The 13,500-nt window shown below is 35.5% G+C and overlaps 3 protein-coding genes across 4 annotated transcripts; 2 read left to right on the forward strand and 1 right to left on the reverse strand.

Moving 5' to 3' along the window:
* Positions 1–1,640: 1,640 nt before the first annotated feature.
* Positions 1,641–6,637, forward strand: LOC135849643 (transmembrane protein 87A). Of its 2 annotated transcripts, none has more exons than XM_065370143.1 (14): positions 1,641–1,927; positions 2,009–2,069; positions 2,143–2,246; positions 2,317–2,427; positions 2,509–2,592; positions 2,668–2,826; positions 2,915–3,035; positions 3,112–3,277; positions 3,353–3,571; positions 3,638–3,758; positions 3,842–4,022; positions 4,099–4,166; positions 5,879–5,959; positions 6,116–6,637. In XM_065370143.1, the coding sequence occupies exons 1-14, from the start codon at positions 1,829–1,831 to the stop codon at positions 6,155–6,157; spliced, it is 1,617 nt and encodes a 538-aa protein (XP_065226215.1). In that variant the 5' UTR covers positions 1,641–1,828; the 3' UTR covers positions 6,158–6,637. The 2 variants fall into 2 exon arrangements, with proteins under 2 accessions (XP_065226215.1, XP_065226214.1); XM_065370142.1 differs by having other exon boundaries at positions 1,642–1,927; positions 3,842–4,028.
* Positions 6,626–9,474, reverse strand: LOC135849641 (WD repeat-containing protein 3). Its single transcript, XM_065370138.1, has one exon. The coding sequence runs from the start codon at positions 9,347–9,349 to the stop codon at positions 6,722–6,724; it is 2,628 nt and encodes an 875-aa protein (XP_065226210.1). The 5' UTR covers positions 9,350–9,474; the 3' UTR covers positions 6,626–6,721.
* A 166-nt stretch (positions 9,475–9,640) lies between these two features.
* GABPI (zinc finger DHHC-type palmitoyltransferase GABPI) lies at positions 9,641–13,371 on the forward strand. Its single transcript, XM_065370149.1, has 4 exons — positions 9,641–10,420; positions 10,509–10,685; positions 10,785–10,955; positions 12,920–13,371. Exons 1-3 carry the CDS (start codon positions 9,894–9,896, stop codon positions 10,879–10,881), a joined length of 801 nt encoding a protein of 266 aa, XP_065226221.1. The 5' UTR covers positions 9,641–9,893; the 3' UTR covers positions 10,882–10,955; positions 12,920–13,371.
* Positions 13,372–13,500: the final 129 nt, after the last annotated feature.

The following is a 13,500-nucleotide window of genomic DNA, read 5'->3' on the forward strand; positions in this document are numbered from 1 at the left end:
TTGAAGCAGTTTCCAATCGATTTGGCAGGTCGAAAGTAGGGTATATCCCAAATTTCAGCTTTGTAGGTCAATTTGGTAAGATTTTGAAGTGATCCTTATGCGCCCCCCCGACTAGATGATGTGTTCAAATGGAACAGATGAGCGAGTCAAAAAGAACGAAGAGTTTCCCATAAGAAAATAACAGAAAATTAGCGCATGATTCTGAATTTTATAAAATATGTTCTTCGCCTCAACGAGATGAGCTCTAATGTGATATTTTTACAAGCTTTCTAAGGCAGGAAGGTCCGAAATTGGCATTTTGAGGCATTTTTTGAAATCACAAATGTGTATCGAAAGAAAACTATTGAGCCGATATGAATTTAATTTTGTACAGTGATGTGAATTAGCGTATTATTTCGAAATATAATGCCATTTTTCAAGAAAATAAAATCATTTTTGACCTTCTTTTTCTTAATTTGAAAATTTCTTTCCCTCCTTTAACCCCTCCCCTCCTCGAATAGAAAGTTTTCGTTGTATCATTGAAATGGGCCATTTACATCATAATTGCTATTACTGTGCAAGATCTCAAGCAAATCTGTTCATTTGGACTTGGAGAGGCTGTTGCCTTTCAAAACTTTCAAATTTCAGGAGCTTAGTAAGCAAAACTACTTACATTATTGTTATTTATTGGCTCTTTTCTTTAAATTTTCAGTTAAATTTGCTTAGTAAATAGTAATTGGAGTCTCTCACCGTGTAATTTTTTTTGATGGGTTGCATGACATTTTTTATTAGGTACCTACTATTCGAAAACTTTATTCAATTACCTATTTTGAATCCAAAACTTGTCGAAAAATCTTGAAAATAGTTTTGATTGAAATTTCTGATTTTCCCTCAAACTTTTAACCTATTTTGATAAATTGCGATTGCATGATACCTTTCCAATAATTCCGAAAATCGTGAGCCAATTTTAAACTCAAAATTCTTCAGAACTGTTCGAAAAACTTGTTCGTTGAAATACTTGGGTACCTACAGGTAGGTACCTTAGGCCTGCTAACGATTTTTGATGCTGTATTTGCCTATTTGGATATTTCAGAGGAAACGAAGACCCCAGGGCATTTAAGCTCCAACAAAAACTGTACGATAAGATAAATGTTGTGATTGTGACCTACCCAAAACAACGATTGGCAATGGAATGAATCTAAAGCTAAACTAAACGGAGATTCTCCAAACATTAATGAGCCATTTATTTTTGTAATTTTGTATTTTTCTTCAAGATTTCAATCTTTAGATTTATTTCTGAAATGTAGAAGAAAGAAATGGGGACGAGGACGACTCTTGTTTTAATTTGTATGTTTTGTGCCTACTTCCAGTAATTCCATACTCGTACTTCCAGTTCCAGCAAAAATAATATTTTTATAATTAAGTTTGAATGTAATGTAGGTAAATTCTAAATTATTACGGATTGATCAGTTTCGTGATGGTAAATCGATGAATAAATTTAATTAAATTATTAGATTACGTTTAATATTCCATAATGATAATTTTTTTTAAATTTTTAATAAAAATTTAAAAGTTCTTCGGCTAATTGACGTTTCTGTTTCTTCTGCAAGTACACATCACCGGTAAAGTTGTCAAACATCAATGATCAAACTTCAAAAAAAGTTTACGTAGGTATTGATGATAAAATTGATAAGTTTTTTTGCAAATAAAATTATTTATCGATAAATTTTCCGTGAAAAATGACGAATCGCAGTAAAATTATCCCATCGGAAACGAAATTGTATCAGTCTCATTACGCGTACTGCTACTGTATATATCTGTAGGCTTATGTGACGTACTAGTTTTGCAAATGTTTCATGTTCTGTTTTCCGTCCTGCTCTTTTCCACTTTTTTCTCCAGTGCTTTTCTTCTGTCGGACAAAGCAAAATGGGATTTCAATATCTCCCAGGTAATTTGATAATTCACCCGTTCAAAATACTTCTCGGTTCTCGTATGCTTTACTAATCAGTATCTGTATGTTTACTTTCAGGATCTGAATTTCATACGAACAGCGCGAAGTTTATTCAAAGGTTCAGAGATCATCGTACAAAGTACAGAACTCTTCTTCTAATTAGTAAAATAATGATATTTTATTTATCTAAATCACCTGTGTTCATCTTTCAGTATTCTGCAAGCCGAAAACTAATGCAAGTACGAGTATAAACGTAGCATGGGCTCTATCAGAAACCATTTGCTGGGAAGATTATTTGAACTTGGCTAATCCCAGCGTAAGTGTTTCTGTTTACCTATATGCTTGAAAACATATTTGAAAATTTAACGTTTCAATATTTTTCATAGTCATTGAGCGATCTACAAGCCATGTATCTAACTGAGAACCGTAAAAACGGCGATAAATATTACATACGGCCTGAACCTCAAACGTTGCCATGCACCGATAAAATAGTTTTGGTAAAGTTCACCGTTTTTTATTAATTTTTTTTCTCATAAAATTAAACGAGTACGTAATGATGATAATGTGTCTATTTGTAGAAAGAATACAAATTCCCCAGTCCTGAAATGAATAATGGGAAGTTACCCGAAGAGCCTAGTAAATCTATGCCGAAGAAGAGTGGGGTATGGTTTGTTAATTATTACGATCGATTTGAAAATTAAGATTATGAAAATTTAATACGATGTATTCTTTTGCAGGGTTACAGAACTCCTATTTATACGATAACTAAAGATGGCTTGTACCTGCTGACTTTGAACATTTCGTTTGTGGATTCCAAACCTTTCGAAGCAAAGGTTCACATCGAAATGAAAGGAACTTATGGTTACCTTTCTGCAGCCGAATGGCCATTATTACCGGTAATTTACTTTCTGTGTCTGGGTGTTTTTCAATACTTACATATGTGAAAATAATCTTTACTTATTATTCGATGATGTTGTGTTGTAGTTTTACGCCACCATGTGTGTAGTTTACGTATTCTTTTCTTTAGTCTGGTTAACTGTATCTTTTATGCAGTGGAGAGATCTATTAAGGATACAGTTTTGGATCGGTGCTGTTATACTTATAGGTAACTATACCATAAGTGTTCAATTTTGGTATAATTTTGTCACTAAATAATACTTACGTTGAAATAATTATTTTAGGAATGGTAGAAAAAGCCTTATTTTTCGAAGAATATAATTCTGTCAACGAAACCGGAGAGTCTTCTCTGCCAGGAACTATATTCGTAGCAGAACTCGTCTCCGCGGCGAAACGTACTCTTGCTAGAATGCTAGTCATTATCGTTAGTCTTGGCTATGGCATTGTCAAGTGAGTCACTCGCTTCGAGGCTTTAGAACACTGTCGAGTTCCCGAGTATTGAAATTCTGTTTTAATTTTTTTCAGGCCTAGATTAGGATCTCACTTACCGAGAGTTCTCGGTGTCGGAATCGTATTTTTCATTTTAGCTGCAGCCGAATCATATCCTCGAGTGATGAGACCTCCCAATGATTCGTCCACTTTGTTAATTTTAGCTAGCATACCGCTGGCGTTACTCGATTCGTTCATTTGTTGGTGGATTTTTGCCAATCTTGTACAAACTACTCGTACATTAAGACTGAGAAGGTATTTTATATTATTTTATATTTTCATCTTCTCTATGAAACTTATATGCTATTTTTTTTTTTGCAGGAATTTAGTGAAACTGACGTTGTATAATCATTTCACCAATACATTAATATTTTCTGTCGTCGCATCCACCATATTCATGTTGTATTCCATAAAAGCTCATAGAGCTGCATTTTGTCTCACTGTGAGTTCGAGTTATTGACCAAATAATACGCGTTTAATGATTTGATTTATCGAACGATTAACCCATTTTGAAAAACATTTCAGGACTGGAAAGAATTATGGGTCGATGACGCATACTGGCATTTATTATTTTCTATTATTTTATTAGTAATTATGATTTTATGGCGTCCCACCAACAATAACCAAAGATATGCATTTTCTCCTCTTTTGGATGCTCCTGAAGATGACGACGACGACGAAGAAATCGAACATTTCGTTAACGATGGTTACGGTACACTCTTTTTCTCCTCATTTTCATCCAAGTTTAGCTGTAAAATAATCAATATCTTCGTTTAATTTAGGTGTAAAAATGCGTGGAACGAATATGATGAGAAACGAATCACCTAAACCGAAAAGCGTCACTAATGAGGTTTGTGAGCCATTTTAATAGTGGGGGGGGGGGCGCATAAGGATCACTTGCCCCCCTGCCGATCCTCTGGGACCACTTTTTTTTAAAAGGGGGAGTCCTAAGGAACATTTCTAGCCCTTGTCCTCAAAAAAAAAGTGGCCCTACTTACAAAATGGCGGCCATTTTGATTGACAGATCATCCGAAATCGCAGATTTTGCGTTCCAGCATAGGACTTGCACAAAAATTTTCAAACTGTACAAAGGTAGATCGAAAGATCAAGCAAAAATTCATTACCTGACAAAATTTCAAGTGCTAAAGTGCGTTTTTCGATTTTTGGTGAATTTTTGAAAATCAAATTTAGGCCAAAAATGAGGGAAAAAATTAAAATTTTGCCAAATTGACCAAGAAAGCTGAAATTTGGGATACACTCTATTTTCGACATACCAAATCGATTGGAAACTGTTTCAAACCGTTTTGAGCAGTTCTGGAGCTTCCAGCAGATTTTTGAAACTCGAAATTCTCACAAAATTTCACCAAAATGGAGTTGGAAAGCCGAAATTTATTCTGCAAACTAATTTCAATACGCTATAAAGTCAACTGCAGGGGGATTTCAAGTCGTTTTGGAGCCTCCATCAGATTTTTGAAACTTCAAATTTTCACAAAATTTCATCAAATGGAGTTGGAAAACTGAAATTAATTCTGAAAACTAATTTCAAGTCGTTTTGGAGCCTCCAGCGATTTTTTGAAAATTACTGGAGCCTCCAGTAGATTTTTAAAACTTGAAATTTCCTCAAAATTTCATCAAATAGAGTTAGCAAGCCGAAATTTACTCTGCAAACTAATTTCAATACAATAGCTACTTCTTGAAAATTTTTATTCTTCTGAAAACGCCATGAAACATTTCAAAAAGTCACTGGAGGCTCCAAAATCACTTGAACCCATCTGAAGTCGTCTTCAGAGGGTGTTAAAATTGGAGTGTATTTTTCATTTCAGCTTTCCGTCTCCATTTTGATGAAATTTTGGGGAAATTTCAAATTTCAAAAATTTACTGGAGGCTCCAAGTATTTTCAAAAAATTGCTGGAGGCTCTAAAACGACTTGAAATTTACCCGCAGTCGACTTCACAGCATATTGAAATTAGTTTGCAGAATTAATTTCGGCTTTCCAACTCCATTGATGAAATTTTGTGAGAATTTCGAGTGTTTAAAAATCTGCTGGAGGCTCGAGAACTGCTCAAAACGGTTTGAAACAGTTTCCAATCGATTTGGTATTTCGAAAATAGGGTGTATCCCAAATTTCAGCTTTCTTGGTCAATTTGGTAAAATTTTGATTTTTCCCCTCATTTTTGGCCTAAATTTGATTTTCAAAAATTCACCAAAAATCGAAAAAGGCACTTTAGCACTTGAAATTTTGACAGGTGATGAATTTTTGCCTGCTCTTTTGATCTATCTTTGTATGGTTTAAAAAATGTTATGCTAGTCCTATGTTGGAACGCAAAATCTGCGATTTCGGCCGACCTGTCAATCAAAATGGCCGCCATTTTGTAAATAGGGCCACTTTTTTTTAGGACAAGGGCTAGAAATGTTCCTTAGGACTCCCCCTTTGAGAAAAAAGCTGTCCCGGAGGATCGGGGGGGGGGGGGGGTGCAAGTGCCTATGCGGGCCCCCCAACTATAAGTTTCAAAATTGAGTCAAATATAAAATTCAAATTTTCGTCATATTTAATATTATTAGGACGAAGACTTGAAATGGGTAGAAGAAAACATTCCTCCATGCTTGATCGATACAACATTCCCTATATTGGACACCGACGAGGTAAATAAGGAAACTACTCGCATTAATTTTTCCATTTTTTATTCAGGCCATGATTGATGGATGGCTATTTACGTATTGATTATCTTGGGAATTGGAAAGAGTGTTGTCGTCACATATGTACACATTTTTAATTAATGAAACTCGATTATGTTCTAGGAATCGATGGAATTGAAGTTTGAATTATCCAAAATGGAGTAATCTTGTATAAACAAGCTTGAAAAAGTACTTGATTGAAACTTTTATACTTAACAATTCATGGAAGCGTGATATTTATTGTATAGAAACAATGTAATGTTAGTAGAAGTATTACATAAATGTCGTATGTATATTGGAAGACGCGAGTTTTTATTTGTAATTTTTTTATGCTGAAAAAAGCAAACCATGTTTATTTGTTGGAGAGTTGTAGATTTCTTTTAAAAAAGAATTTGTGTGTGTGAATAATGAATATGTACCTAGTTTCATTTTAAGGTTATTAATGATTAGGTTAAACACCCAGAAAAAAAAATTGAATTATGTCTTGGTGTAGATTTTGCGCGTTTTATCATGTTGTTCGTAACTTTATAAGTAATTTTAATATTTATTCTCCTGTGTACTAATACTATGAGAATAGTAAAAAAAATACTATCACTCGATTTATACCAATTTGTATGTAAAATGAATAAAGCATTTAATTAAAAATTTTTAATTTGATGGTCGATTTTACAAATTTCAACGATTTATATCGTAACATAATAAAAATAAATATAAAATGTACAAAAATTTTTACATTTCTCGTTTAAAATATAACAAACCATGTAAATTACAACCAATCGTATCTTTCAAATGACTTATCCTTTCAACAGCGGAAGTTTGAAGTTGTCTCAGCGTAAGGTACAGATCACCAGACGACACGATGGGTTTATGATGAACTCGAAGTAAGAATATTAAAATTTTGACAACAATTTCAGTCTCACTGTTGACCGAATGAAGCAACGGTATTAAAAGTTGAAGTAATTCGCAAACCGACGATAATGGCAACAAAGACAAAATCTCTTCGAAATCGCTGGTTTTAATTTTCCTCAAAATAACGCAAAAATATTCTTGATCTGATTTAGCATTAAATGCCATCATTATCGGAGGTAAAGAAGGTAGCTGGATATTGGAACGTTTGCATTCTTGGACCTCTTTTCTATACTCTTTCAAAACTTCCATACATTCGAGCAATAATTCGGCACCTTTTTCGGCGGTAACTGTTTTTCTGCTAGCTAAATGTAAAGTCGAACATCCGGGTACGGCAGTATCAGTACCGGTGGCTAACGTATCTTCTTCCTCTTTTTCTCGTTCGGTTTCACGTTCGTCTTCTAATACTAACGGTTCGAAAGATTTTTCAAATAGACGAATAACTCTATCTTGTCCACAAGTTACGACGCTGTCGCCGTTGGGAGAAACAGCTACGCACCAAGATTCGCCATGATGAGCATCGATGGTAACGATTCGCTGGAAATTATCCGCATCCCATTGTTTCAGTTTGCCATCTTTACCGGTGGTGAAAAAGTAATGCGTGTTAGGGACGAATTTCAAACTGGTAACGGTATCTTCGTGAGCGAATAATGATTTATGACAATCTCCGTAATCGAGACCCCAGATTTTGACGTTTCGATCAGCGCTTCCGGTGGCTATGAGGGTTGAATCGTACGAAATATCGAGACAAGTGATCGGCATTTTGTGACCGTACAAGCATAGGAAGAATTTAAACGTATCCATGAAGAATATTTTCACCGTCGAGTCGAGTAAAGCGGCTGCTATCAGGTTACTATCAGGACTAACGCAAACTTGTAGAACTGGATCGTCCAAAACGAGCGTTTTAATGTGAACCAAAGTAAGCACGTTGACAGAAATATTGTCATTTTGCGGTTTGAGTAATTCGAGATTCCAGATTTTAACGTTACAGTCTCCGCCTCCGGTTACACAGCCTATTTTACTCGGTAGAATGGATACGCTCCATAATTCTTTCTGGTGCGCTTCGATTGTCTCGATGATATCGCCAGATGAAATATCGACGATTAATAAAGAACCGTTTTTCAAACCAGCCAACACGTATCGGTCTCCAGGAACGAAACATACAGATAGAACGTAATCTGTATCGACGGTACGAAGACACGATAAGGACGTACGATTCCATATTTTGACACCGGTACCGGAACCGGAAACGATACCGACGTTATCGTAGCCAAACGCCAGAGCTCTGACGTCTGAATTATGACCAGCTTTCGTGATGACTTTTTCTTGCACTGTCTCTTTCGTGTTTTCTATCGTTATCGAATGGAACTCCAACGAATTATTATTCAATGCTGCGACCGTTTTGATTTTACCACCTTCGTGCCATAAATCGGCGTATTTCACTTTACTCTCGTGACGAACAGCTGCCAATCTAGTTACTAAAAATTTCAACGAATCGGGTGCGATATTTATATCGGTAGATTCGCCTTGCTCCGAGTCTTTGTTTTTCTTTCGAACTTTTTTCATTCTCTTTTGGTACCGACGTTGGGCTTCTTCTTCGGGTAAAAAGTGAAATAATTCTAGAACTTTCTCGTTCCCGTGACAGCATAGAATTTGCGACGAACGATCACACGACATCGAAACAACACGTCCAAATCCTTGTCTCAAAATCGAACCAACTTTTTCGCACGTTATCGGGCTACCATAATCGATCGAGTCTTCGGTGAAATTTACTTCAGACGAAGAATTATCACGTATACGCCATACTCTCAATTCACTGTCATTCGTACCGGTAACGAGGAACGAGTCGTTTTTCATCAAACAGAAATCCCATACTTCTGTTACATGACCGGTGAGTGTTTTAAAGCAATGGCCATTCGTTAGATCCCAGAACTTGACCAGAGTATCTTTGGAAGATGATACCAGAATGTTACGTGAATTCATGAAACGCACCTGGGTAACGGATCCTTTATGGCCACTCAGTCTGAATAAACCACTTTCAGCGACAATGTCCCAGACAACGATATCAGTATCTTTAGATCCGGTGGCGATGCGATGACCTTCTTCGTCGAAGGAAATACATGTGATGGGAGATCGGTGACCGGAGAATGTTTCATTCTCTTCGGAATTCAATTCGTTAATGGTTAACGTACCGTCTGAGTAACCAGCGGCGATCTTGTGCGATTTAGGGCAAGCAGCTAGGAAAACACACTCGTGTTTTTCGCCTTCGAATACGGTGACTTTTTTGGCTAAACGACTATCCCAAATTGCGAGGTCTTCGGCAGCTCCTACTGCTACGTAGCGGTTATCTTTGCCATCGTAGTTTATGAACGATATGTTGCATTTGGAACTCGTTATTATATTGAATTTACCGGCGGGTACGAACCGAAGGTATTGTTTGGTCAACTTCATGTCTACGAAATCACCACTTTACACGAACGTAACAAAATTAGTTCTCATTTTACCAACTTTTTTTAGTAAAAACATCGAACAAATCAAATAAAATGAACAAGCACGTGCTAAATTTGTGTGATAACATTTTTATCTATTCTATTCCCATAGGGAATAGAAAAAAATTCAAACAGAGATTCATAACGTTTTCAGCCAATCAGAATCCGCCAAACGCCATCTATGTGATAAAATTGAACTAATTACAGATGAGAAAGTTGATTATCTATGGAGTGATCGTAAATTTCTATTCTCTATAATTAAAAACAATGATAAGAGAAGATGAAATTTTTGAACTTCAAAGTTGGATTTTGGTTTTCAATTTAATTTAAATCATTTCCAAGTTTAATTCATTCTGTGTAGGTTTTATAAATCGTGTATCAATGGATCAAAATTCAAACATCATGTCTCAAATAACCTCGCTCTGATATGGATACCAGCTGAGTGATTTTTTCCCGAGCCAAAAACAGTATTTATTTTCTAGTCAAAAACTCGCCTCTCCAAAATCATGAGTAAAATTTCTAAACTTGGTACCGGATCTTCGAAACGATTCGTTTTGGACTCTGTTTCGCCTATTTTACTTATACCATTATTAGTCGTTATTTCTAGTATCAATTTCTATCTCACATTGCTTGTTATTTTCTTGGTGTTACCTGCCCTTCTATGCCATATATTCCTAATTTTTAGATTTTCCTTACCAAAGAAAAAGTTTTTCTATGTTTGGAGCATAGTCTCCATGTTTTTCATCTTTATTTGTTTCGAAATACTTATCGTTCCTTTAATGGTAATCAGTCCGTCAGAGAATGTGTTATTCTATGTGTTATTTTGTGGTGTAATATTTTTCACCAAACGAATACAAGGCAACTCTTCCCAAAACATTACGAAATTCGGCGTGTATAATAAATTGCAAGAAAGGAAACCGTTCATCGGTGAGAAAAGTAGCCCGTGCACTGGTTGCTCAGCTAGAGGTTCTATTTCCGTATCTTGTAGATCGTGCAGAAATTTGATGCTGGATGAGAATCATTATAATGCATGGTGAGAAATTCGAGTCTTTGGAAATTAAATGCGTATTCGATTTCAATTGTCAAGAATAATGGTACTAATAATTTTTTCCTTTTTTCAGGATTGATTGTTCTGTCGGCGAGTCTAATCGTAACAATTATTATGTCTTGTTACTCATTTCAATGGTATGGTTGGCGTACACATCGTACATAATTTTAACAACTATTTGCGGATCGTATTTAGCATTCAACAAAGTATTGATTCCCAGTGATTGTAATAACGTTTATGCCACGAACAGGTATAATTTTTTAATGAATTTAAACTATGAGTGCGAATAAATTATACCTATCTGGTACCTTACCTACATAATTACCTGACGTATTTTTTTTCTCCACAGATCAGCAGTATGTTTTGTCGGAGTTCTGTATAGTGTCGAAATCATCGCGTTTATTTCTGTCACTCTGATGCGAGAATTTGTTCATACTGCTAAATAACTGCAATAACTTCAGCTTTAAATTTTTAAAATACATCAAGCTTCTATTAGTACTGGCATCCTGTCGTTATTTTGGTAAATAAAACGTATTTACAGATTACTAGAAATGAGCTGGGGCGACTCTAAGTGCAACTCTTTGAATGAAGGAGTCTGAGAGGAGTCCGACTCTTTTCACGACTCTTGCGACTCTTTTCGTGGTTCGATAAATTTATGTAGTTTTAAATCTGTAACATTCCCATAGTGCTTGAGTGACTTTTTCGATTTTTGGTGAATTTTCAAAAATTAAATTTTGACCAAAGTGTTGGAAATAATCCAAATTTGACCAAATTAACCTAGAAAGCTGAAATTTGGGATATACCCTATTTTTGACCGTCCAAATCGATTGAAAACTGTTTCAAACCGTTTTTAGCAGTTCTGGAGCCTCCAGCAGATTTTTAAAACTCGAAATTTCCACAAAATTTCACCAAATGGAGTTGGAAAGCCGAAAGGCGAAATTAATTCTGCAAACTAATTTCAATTCTCTACGAAGTCGACTGCAGGTGAATTTGGAGTCTCCAGCGATTTTTTGAAAATTACTGGAGCCTCCAGTAGATTTTTGAAATTTGAAATTTCCTCAAAATTTCATCAAATGGAGATGGAAAGCTGAAATTAACTCTGCACTTCAATGTTAACACCCTCCAATGACGATTCCTGCTGGACGCAAGTCATTTTGGAGCCTGCAGCGACTTTTTGAAAATTACTGGAGCCTCCACCAGGTTTTTTAAACTTGAAATTTTCACAACATTTCATCAAATGGGGGTTGTAAGCTGAAATTTACTTTGCAAACTAATTTAAATACAATATGTGAGGGCGCATACGGAAAGGGTCCTTATGACCAAAAAAAAAAAAAAAAAAAAGTTCTCTGAAATTGTCGTAGGAACCCTTTACAGAGTTCCTACAGCAATTTCAGAGAACTTTTTTTTTTTTTTTTTTTTGGTCGAATGGACCCTTTCCGTATGCGCCCTCACATATGAAGTCGACTGCACATTGGTTTCAAGTGATTTTGAAGCTTCCAGCTACTTTTTGGAAATAAACGCCATGAAACCTTTCAAAAAGTCATTGGAGGCTCCAGAATGACTTGAACCCGCCTTAAGTCGTCTTCAGAGGATGTTAAAATTGGAGTGCAGAGTCAATTTTAGCTTTCCATCTCCATTTGATGACATTTTGGGGACATTTCAAGTTTCAAAAGTCTACTGGAGGCTCCAGTAATTTTAAAAAAATCGCTGGAGGCTCCAGAACTGCTCAAAACGGTTTGAAACAGTGTTCAATCGATTTGCCAGGTCGAAAATAGTGAGTATCCCAAATTTCAACTTTCTAGGTTAATTTGGTAAAATTTTGATTTTTTCTTTTTTTTCCCACACTTTGGTCAAAATTTGATTTTGAAAATTCACCAAAAATCGAAAAAGTCACTTTAGCACTTGAAATTTTGACAGGTAATGAATTTTTGCCTGCTCTTTAGATTTACCTGTTTATGGGTTAAAAAATTTCATGTAAGTCCTATGTTAGAACGCAAAATCTAATTTTGGCTGACCTGTCAATCAAAATGGCCGCCATTTTGTAAGTAGGGCCACTTTCTTTTTGAGGAAAATGGCTACAAATGTTCTCTACCTTAGGACTCCCCCTTTAAGAAAATAGTTGTCCCGGAGGATGGGCAGGGGGGGGGGTGCAATTGATCCTTATGCGGCCCCCCACCAACTAAAATCTCACACTGTTTTTACACATAAGTACCGTATTATATCAGGGTAATAATTTTTTGTCTCTTTAAAAAAAAGAGTTAGACTCCTCGAATTTGCGATTCCTTTAATTAAAGAGTTTCAAAAGAGTCGGACTCTGAGTCGCACCGTTGCGACTCCCCGCGACTCTTCCACGCGACTCCAAGTCGCCCCAGCTCTCCAGAATCAATTTTGAAAATTTTTCGAAATTTATGGACCGCAAACTACTGAATTATTTTAAACGAATAATGTCAAGATTACTAATAAACAATGGTTGTTCTGTTTCAGTGCACATTTGTAGTTAGAACTAGTTCCGGTGATAATTCATTTTTCACTGCAGATCTTTTCTACGTCTGTTTTCATAAGCTGATTACTCTAATGTACCTGTGTGAGTAAGAAGTGGTCTAAACTAAAACACTGCTAAAAATCAAGTTTATCGTTTTTCAAGTTGGATGTTCCAGTTATCACAGTTTTGAGTTTGTGGATTTCTGTCATTTTCATGATTTTACCGAAACAGATCTTCATTCAAAATTAATTGATTACCTACTGATAGGTACTTTGATGTATTCCATTTCCATACAAGTGGAGTGATCTGCTCAAAGTCTGTCGCTAGATTTTTGCAAAAAATCACAGTTTCGGCAATTTTTTAATTTTTTGTGTATAAAATATAAATTGACTATAGAGTATAGATTAAAATTGTATTGTCAAAACTCAAAACAAGAATTATTGTACTATGTGAACGTTTATTATTGTTTTCAAAAATGTCTTGCATTTAATTAATTATTCATCAGAATGAAACGATAAAATACGAATTAGTATTTCTATTTTCAATTACGTGAATGTATTACAATTTTTCGTTACCTAGAAAA

This window comes from Planococcus citri, chromosome 1 (genome assembly GCF_950023065.1).
Source record: "Planococcus citri chromosome 1, ihPlaCitr1.1, whole genome shotgun sequence".
Taxonomy (NCBI): Eukaryota; Metazoa; Arthropoda; class Insecta; order Hemiptera; family Pseudococcidae; genus Planococcus; species Planococcus citri.